Source organism: Microdochium trichocladiopsis (genome assembly GCF_020744255.1).
Source record: "Microdochium trichocladiopsis strain MPI-CAGE-CH-0230 chromosome Unknown B0I36scaffold_1, whole genome shotgun sequence".
Lineage (NCBI taxonomy): Eukaryota > Fungi > Ascomycota > Sordariomycetes > Xylariales > Microdochiaceae > Microdochium > Microdochium trichocladiopsis.
In genome coordinates, this window is record NW_025763544.1 from 5,077,035 (window position 1) to 5,092,259 (window position 15,225).

General features: G+C 54.9%; 6 protein-coding genes across 6 annotated transcripts; 1 reads left to right on the plus strand and 5 right to left on the minus strand.

The window, feature by feature from the left end:
- Positions 1-414: 414 nt before the first annotated feature.
- On the minus strand, positions 415-2,027 carry B0I36DRAFT_20681 (uncharacterized protein). Its single transcript, XM_046148848.1, has one exon. The coding sequence runs from the start codon at positions 1,922-1,924 to the stop codon at positions 680-682; it is 1,245 nt and encodes a 414-aa protein (XP_046019278.1). The 5' UTR covers positions 1,925-2,027; the 3' UTR covers positions 415-679.
- A 1,688-nt stretch (positions 2,028-3,715) lies between these two features.
- Positions 3,716-6,068, minus strand: B0I36DRAFT_312396 (ferric reductase like transmembrane component-domain-containing protein). The gene has a single exon (XM_046152501.1). The coding sequence runs from the start codon at positions 5,926-5,928 to the stop codon at positions 3,892-3,894; it is 2,037 nt and encodes a 678-aa protein (XP_046019279.1). The 5' UTR covers positions 5,929-6,068; the 3' UTR covers positions 3,716-3,891.
- A 1,737-nt stretch (positions 6,069-7,805) lies between these two features.
- B0I36DRAFT_358413 (uncharacterized protein) lies at positions 7,806-8,697 on the plus strand (the record flags this gene model as incomplete). The annotated part of the gene is made up of 2 exons (XM_046157963.1): positions 7,806-8,465; positions 8,644-8,697. 2 exons carry the CDS (start codon positions 7,806-7,808, stop codon positions 8,695-8,697), a joined length of 714 nt encoding a protein of 237 aa, XP_046019280.1.
- Positions 8,698-9,408: 711 nt separating this feature from the next.
- Positions 9,409-10,594, minus strand: B0I36DRAFT_312398 (DUF218 domain-containing protein). The gene has a single exon (XM_046152502.1). The coding sequence runs from the start codon at positions 10,445-10,447 to the stop codon at positions 9,746-9,748; it is 702 nt and encodes a 233-aa protein (XP_046019281.1). The 5' UTR covers positions 10,448-10,594; the 3' UTR covers positions 9,409-9,745.
- Positions 10,595-10,743: 149 nt separating this feature from the next.
- B0I36DRAFT_312401 (uncharacterized protein) lies at positions 10,744-12,136 on the minus strand. Its single transcript, XM_046152503.1, has 2 exons — positions 11,904-12,136; positions 10,744-11,841 (listed from the first exon to the last, which is right to left on the minus strand). The coding sequence occupies exons 1-2, from the start codon at positions 11,990-11,992 to the stop codon at positions 10,815-10,817; spliced, it is 1,116 nt and encodes a 371-aa protein (XP_046019282.1). The 5' UTR covers positions 11,993-12,136; the 3' UTR covers positions 10,744-10,814.
- Positions 12,137-13,541: 1,405 nt separating this feature from the next.
- B0I36DRAFT_392084 (uncharacterized protein) lies at positions 13,542-14,780 on the minus strand (the record flags this gene model as incomplete). The annotated part of the gene is made up of 4 exons (XM_046161426.1): positions 13,542-13,830; positions 13,936-14,108; positions 14,184-14,599; positions 14,678-14,780. 4 exons carry the CDS (start codon positions 14,778-14,780, stop codon positions 13,800-13,802), a joined length of 723 nt encoding a protein of 240 aa, XP_046019283.1. The 3' UTR covers positions 13,542-13,799.
- Between the last annotated feature and the right edge of the window lie 445 nt (positions 14,781-15,225).

A 15,225-nucleotide genomic window follows, 5' to 3' on the forward strand; every position in this document is an offset into this window, starting at 1 on the left:
TTGAGGCAAGTAGACCCCGGGAGAGTCTGGATGGTAGTGTAGTTCTTTCATTCCGACGCCTTCGCAACTCTACAAGATCGTACATGATACACGATGACGACACTGTGGTGTTCGCAGATCCACCGCTTATTGTCGATGTTTCCACATGAGAAACCTTTCTAGTATCGCGGCACCGCGCGAATGGAGGGGGAAAGGGGGGACAGTGGACAGTTTAAATATGTGAATGGAGGTGAACCCCATGATATACACCGAAGCGCTGAAATAAGCAAGAAGACGCTATGCAATGGGAAAAATGGTACAGGATCCATGGATATCTTGCAAGTACAGGAGTATGAAAAGTAAGAGTAGCTACGTAGCAACGAAAGGAAATAAAAGCAACGAATTTAAAAACAATAAAGAAAAATGCCCGGAAACCCGCTGTTCGAAATTGCCGTGAGGATGAAAGCTAGCGCCGGTGGGATGGCACGTTGCGGCTTATGAAGTGACAGAGTCGAGTTGGATTTGCTGGAATGATACGCCGTTAACTTTTGGTGTTGCCAGGGCCTGCGGGAGCAGTGTAGTGAAGGCCAATCCACACAGTCTCCGAGGTATTCGACGGGTAATACCAAAACTGTGCTTGCGTCTGTTGAAGACTGAGGTTTGTGTGAGAAACCCCGACCTTGCAACAAATGCGGATCTGCTACGAGCCGTCCTGCCCGCGCCCAAGTACAACCCAGGTCTCATTGATAGCGACGCCACCTGGCCATCCTCCAATCTTCTTGCCGTCCGCGCCACTTAGGCTCATGCCTTCCTCCTCCTCAATCGGGGTCCATCCATCCTCCATGAGGCTGAACCACTCGGCGTCGTCGGAGCCGATGTCCTCATCGTCGGAGACCAGCTCGGGAGTCTGCGTAATTGGTGTACCTGGACGCCTCGCACGTGCGATCTCTTCCTCACGTAGCTCCTCGGCGTGGTTGTCGTCATGATCGTAATCTTCGTGAAGTTCGTATATGATATGCTGCATCGGCTGCGACGAGGAAGAGACGTAATGTATCCTGTCCCCGGCAGACCCTTCCACATGCATGTCGTGGTTGTACAGGTCATCCTGGATGCCCTCATCCTGGCACCCACGACGGGGCCAGGCTTGGTGGACATTGTCGGCAAACGCCGTGAATGATAGATCCAGGGTCAAATTCGGTGGGGCGCGGAGACGGGGCTCGCTCTTGTGGTATTGTCCGTCCTCATCGCTCTCGCGATCGCTCATGTCCTCGTCGTCATTTTCCGTGGCGCCATGGGCGTCGAAGCGGTATCCGGAACGCCTCCTCCTCCTGCTGCCATGTGAGCCAGAGTTGGACACCACGCGTACGGTATACGCGGGCTCGCCGTGGCGAATGGCATCCAGAGTGAAACGGGCGCTGTGTATCTCGTTCTGTGCAGCAGCTCGAGAAGGGCTCCTGCTCAGAACGGGGCGATGGTCGCGCGACTCGTCGTAGAGCAGTCCGAGACGGTACAGCTCGTCATCGTCGTCGATGTAGTCCAGGCTGCGCCAATCTCGCGAAGTGCTCGACAGACAAAAGGCTTCTTGACGGACAAGACGCGGGGTCCGCCGGCTGATGTCGTCGATGTACTGGTCGGCGGGAGCTGAAGCACGGCGGCTATCGCTGGGAAGCACGACATTGCTGTCGGCCGCCAACGATCTGCCGTCATCCTCCCACCGCCGTGATTGATTTTGGTGGTTGTGTTGCGCTCTCCGCCGTCGTTGTCTCGAGAGACCACCGCCGGCCTTTTGAGGCGCTCTAGTGCCTAGTATCCTCCGGACAGCCGGTAGTTCTCGACAGGCCATGGAACGCTGGTGCTCATAGCTGAGACAGCCTCCACCAAAGATGGAGAGCGGAGGATCGTCGCTGAGACCTATTGAAGAAGAGAGCGGACTTTGGACCTGCATGTTGGGCGGTCGAGAGTGGTGCGGCTGGCGAGAAGTGGTGAAGGTGGAAAGCAGGGCTCTGCTGGTAAAACGTGAGCAGTTGTCGAGTGCAAAAGTGTGGAAGCGTGGAAGTGGACGTCAGTCAATTGCTCATTATGAAGGAAGCGGCCTGAAAGACGAGGCGTCATTAGGTTTGGCCAGCTGGGGCTTATAACAAAGGCAAAGCAATGCAGAGTTGGCGCCACCGGCCGCCTGGAGCCGCGCAACATCCAAGGGCAAGGCAGACGTGGGCCCTGCCTGCCCAACAGCAGACGTCTCACGTTGGCACTGGGGGCCCCCCCGGTCGGCTCGAGCCGGCTGTGTGCCCAAACAGCCAACAAACAGCCTGGAGACCACCTGGAGAGAGGGCCTGGAAGTGCAAGTGCGTTGCGTCGTTGGGGGAAGAGCGACCTGGGCGCAAGGTGGGAAAAGGTCAGGTGCTCGTGGGCCCCGATTATGCCGTGTAAGATGATTGGTGCGGGGCAGCCTGGCAGCTGAGGGTGTGGCAAGGCAACGCTACCGCGCGATGAGTCACTTGACAGGGCCCGGCTGGTTGGCTCGTTGCATCGCTCTCTGGTCCTTCTCTCGCCTTCTCGCCTTGGTGGGTGGTGACGAACCCCCCTGCAATGGATCCCCCGGATTTGGGCACGTAGGGTACCACGGCGTAGGCTGCCGTCGCTTTCCATTCCAGTTCCATGGCACTGCCATACGGCAAACTCTCTCCGTCAGGCACCGTAATCGCCGCAGTGCCTCTGCATCACCGCATGCGCTGTCATGACGATTCTCGACTCCGCCGCCCCGGCTCCGGCCTTACGGGGCTTGCCTTCTGCCCGTCCATGTCGTCCCATGCACGTCCTGCAGCTGCATGCGCGCGCGCAGTCTGGAGCAGGCCAAGGCGGACTAGTCCTGCGACTTGACTGACTGACTGACTGACAGTTTGTGCCTCGCCGTCAATCTGAATCATCGATTCCCCACGTGGGACAAGTGTCGATTTTCTGCGTCGCCCTTTTTTGTCATCATGTCCTTGTCAGCAGAAATACGATGACAAGCCCAAGAATCCCATACCATCACCATCGCCGACTTGCTCGCTTATCCCCGGATCTCTCAAGCCGCTCCAATCACCTCAGATGAGACAGGCAATGCGTCATTCCAAGCCATTGTCATCATCCGATGCAATTGTTTGGGGTTTGCTGACATGTGAAGCAGCCAACACACGCTAGAGCCAGCCCAGCAGCACGAGGGCTGCGCAGCAATTGTCAACCAAACAACAAACCAACTCGGTCTGCCTCGCCACCCGTGGCGGATATGCCTATCAAACGCTGATGTGCGCATCTGATCCCCCTATTGCACAGCAAAGTTTTTGAATGGCATGCTTGCATGCATGCAGCATGCCGCGTGGTTGTGGTGTGGTTGCGGTGTGTTGTAGAAACAACAACGTGTAAAACATGCAGGAAAATCCACATCAAGTGACCTTCCCGCCCCGGCGAGGGATGACCTTCCCGCGACACACACCCACTTGCGAACCCCTTCTGACCGCTGAGCATTTTTCTTAGTGTCAATGGCTCGAGGCTGGAAATATTTTTCTTTAATGTCACGCACTTGGTCATTTTGTTCACGCTCGAGAATAATTTCTGGTCGTGCACATGGTCTGTAGTCATCCATAGCGCAAATCAAGGTCTAATGCGCCTCAAAGGTGTTAATTGACCTGCAGAGACGTAGATTGGTCCCTCAATCACCGGACGCATGGTCGAGAATAACATGATATACTAAGAATCAAGACGGAACGCTCATCGATAAGCAATCTAAACTGCTGTCTGCATAGAGAATATGTATGCGAGTGTATCTCAAGATCTATCCTGACCAATCCTCCTTCGCACTTGGTCACCTTACGGCAACGTGCCACAAAGGGCATGAAACAATCCTTTTGACATGACTTGCAGACCAACATCTCACCACCCGAACTTCTCTACCGACAGCCGCACCCGTCTCCCATCTCTCACCGCGGCACTGCAGGCGTTCCGGACCGATCGATTCAGCCCGCCCGGCCCGGAGACGACCACGCCGACAACATCCTCGCCGTCTTGAGCCACGACGTCGGCCGCCGCCGCCGCGGTCATCTCCTCAACGTACCGCGGCACGTCAGGCCTGCCCGCAACCGCCGTCGGCTCGGGCAGCGCGATGTCCACTCCGAGCGCCCGCAGCTCGTCCAGGCGCTCTCTGGGGATCCAGGACCGCTGCGACTCGGAGTGGACAATCCACAGGAGGTGGATGTTCCTCTTGCGCCTGTTGTTGTTGTTGTTCTTCCTCCGCCCGCCCGCGGCCATGGCGGAGCTGGTCTTTTGGTTTGTGCCGTCAGTAGCGAGACTCCATGCCAGCGGGAAGATGACTGCGATGCCAGACCCGCCGGCCACGAGGATGTTGGTCTTGCAGGCGCGCAGCATGTGTAGCGGTCCTTGAGACCCGTAGGGCCCGTCGACGCGGACGTTTACCGTCTGATGGTTTTGGGCGTGGTGCAGCAGGGCCGACGTGAATCCCGTTTGCGCACGGATGAGCAGGCTGAACCAGGCGTGGCGAGCTGAGTTCGCGTCTGGTGGCTCGGAAGACTCGGGTGTCACCACGGCAGCCTGTTCGCCGGGCGCGGCGGATGCGACCGTGAATGGGTGGGCTTGAAGTGCAGGCGTCAGCCCTAGCTCGTCGACACTGATGAATACGTGGTCCGCTGGTTTCCAGCCTCGGAGGATGTTGTTCTGGTGCAGCTTCTGCGTCCATGATGCGGGCTGGCTGGTCGGAGAACCGACAATGTCCCAGTCAGCCGACAAGAGCACGGTCTCTTGGTCGTCGAGGACTGTGAGAACCGCTTTGAGCGTCGCGGACTTCAGGATGGACCGCCAGACCAATCGGTCGAGGACAAATATGGCCAAGGCAGCACCGACAAATGGTCTCGTGTTGTGCTGATGGAGCCACAGTGCAGCGAGAGCTACAATCTGCAAGACGACGTGCGACGCGAGGAAGAGCTCGTACCAGCGCTGCCGGAAACTGCCCAGCGAGGTGAAGAACAAGAGCTCGTAGGCACCGAGCGCTACGAGTCCCAGAAGGACCAGCCAGGTGTTGAAGAAGTTAGAGAAACGCTCCTGAAGCCAGCCAGGTGCTGTCCAGAGGATCCAGATGATCATGCAGCCTCCGTGAACCAAAGCCTCGAAACATAACAGCTCTCCCACGCGGCGATGTAGAATGTTGAGAGATTCGTATGAGTAGCCTGTCAGTCGTCTCAGAGGCTGGTTCTTGGCCGCAAGCAAGTACAGCAGGGGCAAGTTGGCGACAAAGACGAGACCCGCCCGGTCGGCCACGATGAAGAGAAACCCCGGGTCCAAGGGCATGTGGTAGCACTGGTAGAAGACGTTGAGACCGAGGTATGCGAGCACGAGTGTGGTTGTGCTATTCGACGGGAGCGCCCTGTTGATGAGAGGGATAGGCTGAGGCTGGTACATGAGCCACGCGTTGCAGAGCTGCACTGGTCGATAGATTGGTTTCGTGCGCAGCCTCGGGCCCAGGAGAGGCTGCCGCTCGATGTCTGATTGTGGTTTCTGGATAGACCCTGAGGGGCTTGCTGAACCCTCGAGGGTGCTGCTGGACGACGACGAACGGTCATCTTCGCTGTCGTCCGCTGTGCTTGCGACTTCGAGGCGTGCCTGCTGCCTTCGGTTGCGGACCACGCCGGTGAGGTGAGATGCCGTGAAGATTGCCAAAACCACAAGCAGCACGGCGTTGTATGTCTGAATCAGCGCGCGTCCCTCGAGGAGATAGACTACAAGGCGCCGGATGAAGGCCAGCTGTTCCGGACTGGGGCGGCCTCCAGGACCGCTACCGGGAAGCTCGGCTGGCGGTGCCAACTGGGACATGACGCTGCCGATAGAAGTGCCGGGCTGTGAGGCTCTCGAGACCTGCCCGACGACGCCCAGAAGCCAGCTGCTTTCGTTCTGCTCCATGGTTGATGGCGAGATGGCCTGTAGATGAACGCGACCTGCGTTTGAGCAGGACTTGCTACATCTGGCCGAGATGGATGTTGTAGGGAGGATGGCACGCCGGCAGTCAGGCTCCACACGGCAGGACAGGCATCGTGGTGGTGTGACGCAGTAGAGTTGTAGCGCTAGCCAAGGGGATCTTATCTCGCCCCGGCTGCTCCGGCCACACGCGCAGACGGCCGACCTCGCTTGGTGCCTGGTCCAATTACAGTGGGTCATCCTCGAGTTATCAGATCCCCCACTGTCACCATCTTCGCAGCCACGCCCACGCATTCACATAGACAAACACCCCGTAATGAATAATGGCGCGGTATCAGTTCTTCAGCCGAGAGAGGGAGAGGCAAGAGTGTACTGGATCCGTGCAATTCGCACCTAGTGTGTAAGATAAGATGGGCGCTCAAAATACCTTGGCATCAAAGGTCCTTTTACTGAGGGCAAGAGCTCGACGGCCACGCGACAAGTAAAGATGGCAAATAGCCAGTGTCGGGGAGTCTTACCAAGGTCATGATAATTTCTTTTCAATATATGAAAAGATAAATCTTTCTTTTCAAGTATCCTTAGCTGGTGGTATGGCCCATACTCTAACATACTTATGTCGCAGCTTTTCCATACCGGATCTTCCGGTCTTCAGCCTCCTTCACTTCCTCTATGGCTGGAAGAACGTGCATGGGCATTGTTCACCTGCTGGAAGAAACAAGGGCTGTCTGTCTCTAAACAGTCCCGGGCTTTGTTGTCGACCTGTCGGTGACTCGTGACACTTGTGTATGATTTTGAGATACATTGCTGTCTCAATGGCTGCCCGATCACAAGCAACTATTCTATGCCGACACAGACGTAGTAGTCCAGCCAGAGCCCAGAGCAGTCGTCTTTTACCTGGGGGTTCCACTGGTAAAAGTCCGACAATTGAATACCATATTGCTGGCCGATTGCCCAGCATCCGTCTCCGCTCACGACTTTGTGCCATTTCGTGCAACTCTCTGTCGCTCCCGGTTGAGTGGGGCCAGGTAGAGCCGACGTGGTGCGCTTAGTTGTCATGGGTGGCGTTGTCGTGATATTGCGTATGCGGTAATCACTGCAATCACTTGGTCAGTCTTGTGAGCGTTTCTTGCCTTCTTCCAATTGCTTACCATCATTGCCTTTTATGCGGACGCAGTAGCTAAAGCCTTTCTGAAGACTATCCGTCGTCACGGGAGCCACATGCAAATTCCTGCCAGAAGTCTTCCTATATTAGAGGAGCTCTGTTTTGTCCCGTCTATATTGCCTCTAGTCACTGGTCACATATGAACCATTCAGCGCTCACACCGGGTAGACCGAACCATGGCTGCTCCAAGCGAAGAACCCGGATCGTTGCCGCTTCCGGCTCTATAGACCGCTCGAGAGCCAATTGCTGGCTAATCAACCCGGAGTATCTCATGTCCGCTGAGACTCGAGCGGGCAGAAGGAGATCAGCACAGTTAAAGCGAAGCGATGTGAGCGCACAGACTCTCCACTCCATGGTATACGTCGGCTACTCATCCAATCAGGCTGGTCGAAACTCAGACTTAGCGGGAAATCTGGTCAGTTCCGAAGAGCTCGCGGACCTTTCTACAGGAGACATACCCGCTTTTCCTCGACATCAAGGCGAACTTTTTTGCAACCCGCCTAGGCTGGTGTTCCTCAATTTCTTGGAGCTCAGGGTACCTTGCAAGCTGCATTGAGATCTTTGCCTCAGGTTTGCGCCATGAGGATGATCTCAAGCGTCAACACCAAATCCTCTCCCTACAAACTGCTGGACTTCATCCTTCTCTGCGCCGGGCTCCTTCATCCACAATCACACGTCACACACCCCACCAACCTTCACCATGTCTGCTCCAGAGAACCGTCCTTTGGCCTTGGAGAACCAGGCGTGTTTGGAAGCTCTGCAGGCCGAGGGGCAAGTCATTGGGCGGCACGGTGAGAGGATGCGCGACGCTAAATTTTGGACTATCGGATTAGTTGTCTACCGATGCGACTACTCAGATGATGCATTATGGGAACGCTACTTGGCCAACTTGCGCAAAGAAGCGGACGAGTGGTTCAAGCGGCACAAACAGGATCGTACAACGGCGCTCTATTATAAGTGGACAATCTTTGAGGATCGCGAGGCCCTCCATGGCGCGAGCAAGCTGCTCGTCCGAGACAAACATGCTGCCTGGCGAGATGAGATGTCCGTCGAACGAGACGGGCCGGGAGCGGATAGGCTCTACGCCAAGGCCATGCCGCGGTTCACTTTTGCTCTGCATGTCGGCAGAGACAGTCTCGACACACTCGTTGCTTACGAGGTGGCTACTTGGCAGAACCTGGTGCCGAATCCCTTGTGGGTCACGGTTGCCCTCGTCCATGTACCGTTCACATCCTGGCCGCCGACGAACGACTCTGACGAAGAGTACGAAGAGGACATGGACAATACAGAGGACGAGGACGATCCTGATCGCCCGGGATCTGGGCTGGCAGTGGATCCCCGTCTTCGCTCTGTTCAGCGAGTACGAAAACATGGTCATTCCCGATTACTGGCTGCGAAGATACGCGAGACCACCACATATTCAGGGGAAAGGAGCGAGTTTGGTTGCAGCGATGATGGCTGTGGACACACTCCCAAAACCTGTCCCAAAATGACTTCATGAACAGCTATGAACATCTTTCAAAATCCCTTGGTGTTAGCCAACAGACAACGAGTCTGGTCGTATGAGCCGCGAAGAACAAAAGTCGGCATGATATCATCGGTACAAAGCGTAGTTCAGACGGCACGTTTTCGAGCTTTGGCATATCGTCCCAGGTATTGGCGGAACTAGCTATTATATGTCTGCAATTCTTCCGTCTGATTCACCATACTCCTTCACCATGCCATCGAGATGATCCGTGTCTGTCCCAAGATGGGATATAGTACCAGAACTGCCAGAGTTACTCCGGAAAAGATTCTCGATCAGCCATGCATGTTGTACTATACAAACCACGAAAATCCATAGAAAACCTTCATATTGAGTGCTGTTGGCTTGTACCCCCCCCCCCCCAACTGGTCTCCAGCAACATCTCGTAACTACACGCCCGCATCTGTCCCTCCTGCGGTATGGCAAGAAACACCTGTCAAAGATGGATAGGTCACTGCATTTGTTCAGACCATATCGTGCATATCATGACTCCGACACGACCATCATTATTTGCGGCACAATCTTTAGTCCGCAGTCTCCTCGACTGCCTGCCTTTCTCTGTGGGAGGAGCGGCCCAAGGCAACACGAGCAGCCCGAGACCTAGCCCCCGGGACCCCTGACCCCGGGTTGCCTAAGCAGCCTTTGCCCTTAGCAAAACGTCACATGTCTACCAAGATGTCGTACTCTCGCCCGCTCCAGCCAGGATACAAAGTTGTTTGGTTGTTCATACGGACCTCCCAAGCATGGAGATCACGAAGGGAAGGCCGCCCTGTACTGTCTCTTCTACTTCACCTAAATGACGCTCGTCACGTTGATCTGGAAACCGGAGTCGTTAGGCGAGCGCAAATGATGCTGCCAACTAGGCGGAACACCAAGGATATGCGAACTCAATCAGCGATATGAAGTAACTATATTTCACAGGTGTCGAGCCAGGGAAGTATCATATTGATGTTCATTACTTCCAGGATAGGTCGGAAAATCGCCAGACATTCCTTATGGCGTAGCGTGGCTGGTCTCTTGAGCTCCGGCTGTTGATGTTGGCTCTGGCGTCTACAGTCTAGTAGAACAGTACAAATCCACGAGCTGCTTGCGCTTGAATGTACCCATGGATGTTGTCAAGGTAGGTGAGTATCATACCCAACAGCCACAAGCCTCTGCCCAGCTTCCCACACCTTATCGGGAATTTCTTGCTCGATCTGGAATCCTTTTGCCGGATACTCCCTGATCCTGATCAGATCGCCTACCGCAATACTGACAACGAGATCCCGTGGGTTCTCCGCGTCTGGGTACTCTTCCCACTCGAGCTGTGGCGACGTGACTGCAATGTCGGCGCCCAGATCCGGCCATTGCTTCTTGAAAGTTGCGTACGTCCGGCGCTCCATGTACGGCTTCTGCACCAGCACCAGCGACTTGACCTGGATCTCCCTATCCTGCAGCAGGGCCCACGTGAAGCGCACATTCTCGCCCGTGTTGGTGGATCGTGGCTCGACGATGATCTTGTCGTCCGACACGCCCATCTTACGCGCGATATCGGCAAACACCTCTGCCTCGGGCTTATCGAAGCGCGATTCAGTCAGCTTGCCCGAGCCGCCAGAGAAGATGAGATATTTGACTTTGTCGTCGTCGCCGCCATCCTGGTCCCCCTTCGATGAGGAAGATTGTTCCGAGAGGAAGAGCTCTGCAGCGCGGCGAGCCACGCGCGTGTCGAGGCTGCACAGACAGAATATGGCGTCGGCGTGGCTGGGCAATGGCATGGACATACGGTGGTAGTTGTATACCAATTGGGCATCGGCGTCGACCGGCCTGTGCGTCGCCATGTCGAGGTGTGTTAAATGTCTCAACGGTTCAGAGGTTACAAAAGCGCATCGACCGCATGCTTGGAGCCAGAATAACGATTGAAGAAAAGGCAGGAAATGCCTAGAGATGTATTTGGGGATGCCGGCCAGAGTGAAGCAGCAAAACCTCGGGAGTTTGGTGACGCGTCGAGGTAGTCAACTATTTCCCAGGTGGCGGTGTCCTGAGAGGCGCCAGATTGCACATTCAGTGCGATCTGATTGGTCGTACTAGCACTAGGGGAACTTTTGGCACGGTTGCCAGTCAATCTAATCGAGCATCAGTGGACTTGAAAATCTCAAACTTGTGCTGCAAACTTCACATGTGACTAAGCTACACTACACCGGCATACTAACAGTTTCCAGGCTCAGGAAATGCTGGTCTCCATGGGTCTGGTTCTACTTCCAATGCTGGTTGCAGTCCTGGCTGTTCGGATTCTGGCTCTGGTTCGCATTCAATGCCGTACTCGCCCTTGGTGGATAGAAGCCAGACGTCGAGCTCTCTGAGTCTAGCCTTGTCCCTCTTCAGTAATCTACCCTTTTTCTCCTTCCTTTTCAATAATTGTGCTCGCTCAGCACGCAAGTCGTCGATCAGTCCCTGCTGTTCCGCCGGATTCGCTTCCAGTTCTGGTTCTATGGCGTCCAGTACTGCTTCTGCAGCCATCCGTTCTGCTTCTGCAGCCATCCGTTCTGCTTCTACAGCCATCCGTTCTGCTTCTACAGCCATCCGTTCTGCTTCTACAGCTTCTGCAGCTTCTGCGGCCTTCCGTCTTGCTTCTGCAGCTTCTGCGGCTTCCCGTACCTGTCTCTCCAGCTCGTGCTTTTCGTTGGTCGAACTGATCATGGTACGCAGAAGCATCTCCGTGATCGAGATAGTCCTCTCGCAGTTCTCAGGGGCCATGATGTCCGACGCAAGGAAGGCCTCGATGCTAGTATAAGCGATATCAAGCAGGGTCCTCATATAACCCCGCAGCCAGACATCACTTGTATCTGGTAGTGGGCAAGCCTGTTTGAGGACCGCCAGGACTTCGGAGGGTTCGAGGTCGCCGGTGCGACCTTCTATATCAATTGTCGCCTCTTTTGCAAGATCATGGATCTGGTACTTCCTGGCAGCCTCGTATACCTCGAAGCTGCACTGTAGCATGTTGATGCGTCGCTCTGCCGTGGTGCGATCATACTCAAGCAAGGGAAGCATCTCATACAATCCTTTGTATAAGTAGTTGATAAGGATGTGGCCTGCCGCACCCGAGATGTCGGAGATTCGGTGTTGAGTCCGGGTGGACACCATATCATGTAGCTTTGGCGCCTTTTCGAGGACGAATCTATGAACAACTAGGACCTGATCTGCGAAGTAGAGGGTAACGACGTCGGAGTAGGGCCTGAGGTAAACATTTATTGTCAGGTAATTCTAATAATCGATGGTTAGGTTCGTCAAGCTTACGACATCTTGACAGGAGAAGGTGCTTCCCCCGTTGTGGAAGGAAGCTTGTGTTCAGAGCTGGATGAACCATCCATAGCGACTTGGATCATCCTCAAATTCGTTTGGACGAGTGGTGGCTAGCAAAAAGTGAACAGTAACGGCCCTGAAAAAGCGCAGGCCTAGATGGCAGCACGTGACTGAAATGTATGCGACCGAAGATGTTTCGGTGTGCCAAGGCGCACAACGTCACGAATAGGAGCAGAAAGTAGGGAACACTTTTTCGTCCTTCCAAGGAGATTGCTATGCTGATATACCCCTCTCCTCCCACTCCTTAGTGAACAGATGTGCCTGCACTCGATTGATACTTGGCTGATAGAACTTTGTCATACACAGCGGCGGCAACACCCGCACACAAGTCACGGGGACCTTTGCTTTCAGGTTGCTACACACACTTCAGGTGCCGATCTGAAATGTGCGATGTCTTCTTCACACAAGTGTGCTCTTAGGTGATAGCGATACTTTCTTTGTGGTCAGCCTCCCACATCTGCATTGCGGTCTAACAGGTAGTGGTTGGCCTCCCGCATATGCATGGCCGCCCAAGGCGTGGTTGAACACCGCCCCCCACCTCGAACTGGAGGAGTAACTGTGATCCAAACGGCGTACACTTCTTCGATACATGGCACAGGCTGTTCACTCGCCTAGGCCAAGAGCTGCGCGTACATATTTGCCAATTGCAGAGCGGAAGCTTCCTAATGTTCTCAAGCCCCAAAGAGGTTGCGCCGAGGTGACCGCTCGAGTCTGTGGAGCACTGGGAGGGTCAGCAACACTCTGTTCATTATCTACAGGTGCCACACAATCAGCTCAGAGAGGGCTGAAACCTTGGCATGTCGATCGACCAACTGCATGAGCACATTCGCCATTCCTTTGGCAGACAGGATGCTGCTCTGCCCCGCACAGATGCTGGCGCTGTCAAGCCATCCAAGTTGGTCAAAGTTTACGGCCCCCTTGGCCGCCCCATCAGCTGTTGGCGTTGAGCGTAAGTATGCAGAATGCCAAATCAGCATACGAGACCCCCTCTTGTACCACTCAAGTCCTTGCAGTACGAGCTGCCCCTCTGTCGATGTCGTCCACAAGCCCAATCTGCTTCAGCAGTTGTGCCTGTGTGGTGCTCGACACGTTCCGCAAGACTGTTTGGGCCCAGTCATGGCTTTCATGTTTAGGCAGCCTCAGACTTCCAAATCGCGAGGTATTCCTTATATTTGGCCGCAAGCTGGCGATGGTCTCCAAAAGACCGACTGCAGAGGACAAACCCCAAATGTGTCAACACAACAAGGAATGATTGGCCCATGGCATCACCCGTAATAATCCTAAAATTACAGCCGACAATTGATCCTGGTCAACTTGTTTGGCTTACTTTGATTATGGCCTGATCTTCTGGACAGTCACCTCGCAGGACTAAAGCCTTCTTGACGCCCGTGGCCCACACAAAGTGCGGGCTTGTGTTATTCTATGTGGCAATCTGCGCGAGTTGCCGGAGGCAGGACTTACTCAAACAAAGGGTAACAACACCACGACAACTCGACTTGCTCTAAATTATGAGGGCAACCGCACAAGAGGCAGATGTTGACCACTGCGTAGCATTAACTCGAGAGTACGGGCCTTGGAAACGATAGACATGGGTGATAGGAAGAAATGAGAAACGTGAAGGGGCTTTGGCTGAGGACGTCATTGACAGGCTGCAGCAGAAAATTTGGTCTACCACAGAACCAGACTTTGGGCCAATTCGACAACCCAGTTGACTAGTCCTACAGAATTTGTGCTTGCCTCTACGTTTGTTTTCTTAGCCTGTTGAATTTCTATAGGCAGTGCGAGGGGTAGGCTCATTTTTGGGGACGGCCTTCGGCATACGTGTGAGGACTAGTAATTGTAGCTCACGTGGACATGATCCCTATTTGTCGACCCAGAATGTCAATACCACAAACGACTGAACTTTTTACCGAAAGCTCGCCTGCTGAGGTCGTCTGCGAGCCATGGCTGTGAAGTAGGGACTGACCAGTGATTAGCAGTAATGTCGCCTCGGTCCTCCATCCCACGCCACTTGCTCCAGCTGGCCACCGCCTCGTAAGACTCCCAGATGCGCTGCCCGAAAATAATGTACTTGACGTTCTGGGAGGCCGCGTTGTTCATGACCCACTCGGCAATCTCAATGCCGGAGAGCGTGGCGTCCTAATATCGACAATGTAGGATTCAGCGAGTTGTTCTCAGTCCTCGATTGGAGCCTGCGGATACCCAGATACTTACGCCACCATCGTCAGAGCACATAAAGTCTATAGCGCCGCCGCAGCAGTGATCAGACGTCTCGCAGCTGCAGTTCTCGCGGATGCAGTACACGGTTTTGACCCGGCCGGGCCATCTGGCAAGAACCGTGTCGGAGCCTTGAATCGCCACGTCAAGACACCCGTACTTGCCCAGCGTGGGCTTCGCGTAGCCACCGAACCCAGTGGCGGCCGAGTTGCAGCACTGCATGGCGCTGGGCCCAGGACACTGGCCCGTGACGCTGGAGCCGGCGCAGTCACTTGTCCATCTGCAATTGCCGGCGGAGCCGTTGCTGCAGGCCGGCTTTGTGCAGCAGCGGATATTGTCTGGGTCTTTGGGGCAGGCACCGACGATCGAGGTGCCGCCAGCTCTTGTGCACGCTGCCGCGTCGACACACACGCCTACCGTCGTAAGCAGAGGTTAGTGGGCTAAAATCACCTTTCAGCAGACTTCGGCCGCTTTGACGGAGAGTGACTTGCCTGCCACACCACTGGCACCCAGACAGGGCTCGTTCACTGCGGCACGAACGCTGAAACTCAGCGTGGCTGGTAGCAATGCGAGCAGGCTTGGACGTAAGTGCATGATTGCGATGTAGTGCAAGGTGGATTCTAAGGGGTGTGAAGTAAGACGATACGGAGAGTTCAAGCTGATGAGTCCCAGGAAGAGGAAGCGCGGGATTGTTACGAGCCACGGCGACGATCTTATGTAGTGTCCCAGAAGAAGCAAAATCAAATGCTCGGCTGACTTGTCTATCCAGCAATGTTCGACTTCCGCGTGTGTATGACGACCAGCTTCCTGGCAAGTCGAGCATCTTTCTTCTGTTTGCGAATCAAGAAGCTGCAAGATGATGTAGTAGCGGGTAGATCCGATGCTCCGCCAGCCAAAAAGTGCAGGTCTTGGCAGGCGGCTGACCCCAGATCGGCGCGGCAGCTGAACATTGAGTTGCTCCGTGATGACGAGCTCTTACTTGTCCTAGCAAGCTGAACTTACGAACCCCCTTGTTCGGCTTCTCCCGCTGCCAGGGCAA

Bases quoted from the DNA above. Each gene is read 5' to 3' on its own strand.
- B0I36DRAFT_20681 (XM_046148848.1), bottom strand. From the start codon at position 1,924: ATGCAGGTCCAAAGTCCGCTCTCTTCTTCAATAGGTCTCAGCGACGAT.
- B0I36DRAFT_312396 (XM_046152501.1), bottom strand. From the start codon at position 5,928: ATGGAGCAGAACGAAAGCAGCTGGCTTCTGGGCGTCGTCGGGCAGGTC.
- B0I36DRAFT_312398 (XM_046152502.1), bottom strand. From the start codon at position 10,447: ATGGCGACGCACAGGCCGGTCGACGCCGATGCCCAATTGGTATACAAC.
- B0I36DRAFT_312401 (XM_046152503.1), bottom strand. From the start codon at position 11,992: ATGATCCAAGTCGCTATGGATGGTTCATCCAGCTCTGAACACAAGCTT. The intron at 11,842-11,903 runs GTAAGCTTGACG...TGTTTACCTCAG, and splicing joins CCTTCTCCTGTCAAGATGTC to GCCCTACTCCGACGTCGTTA.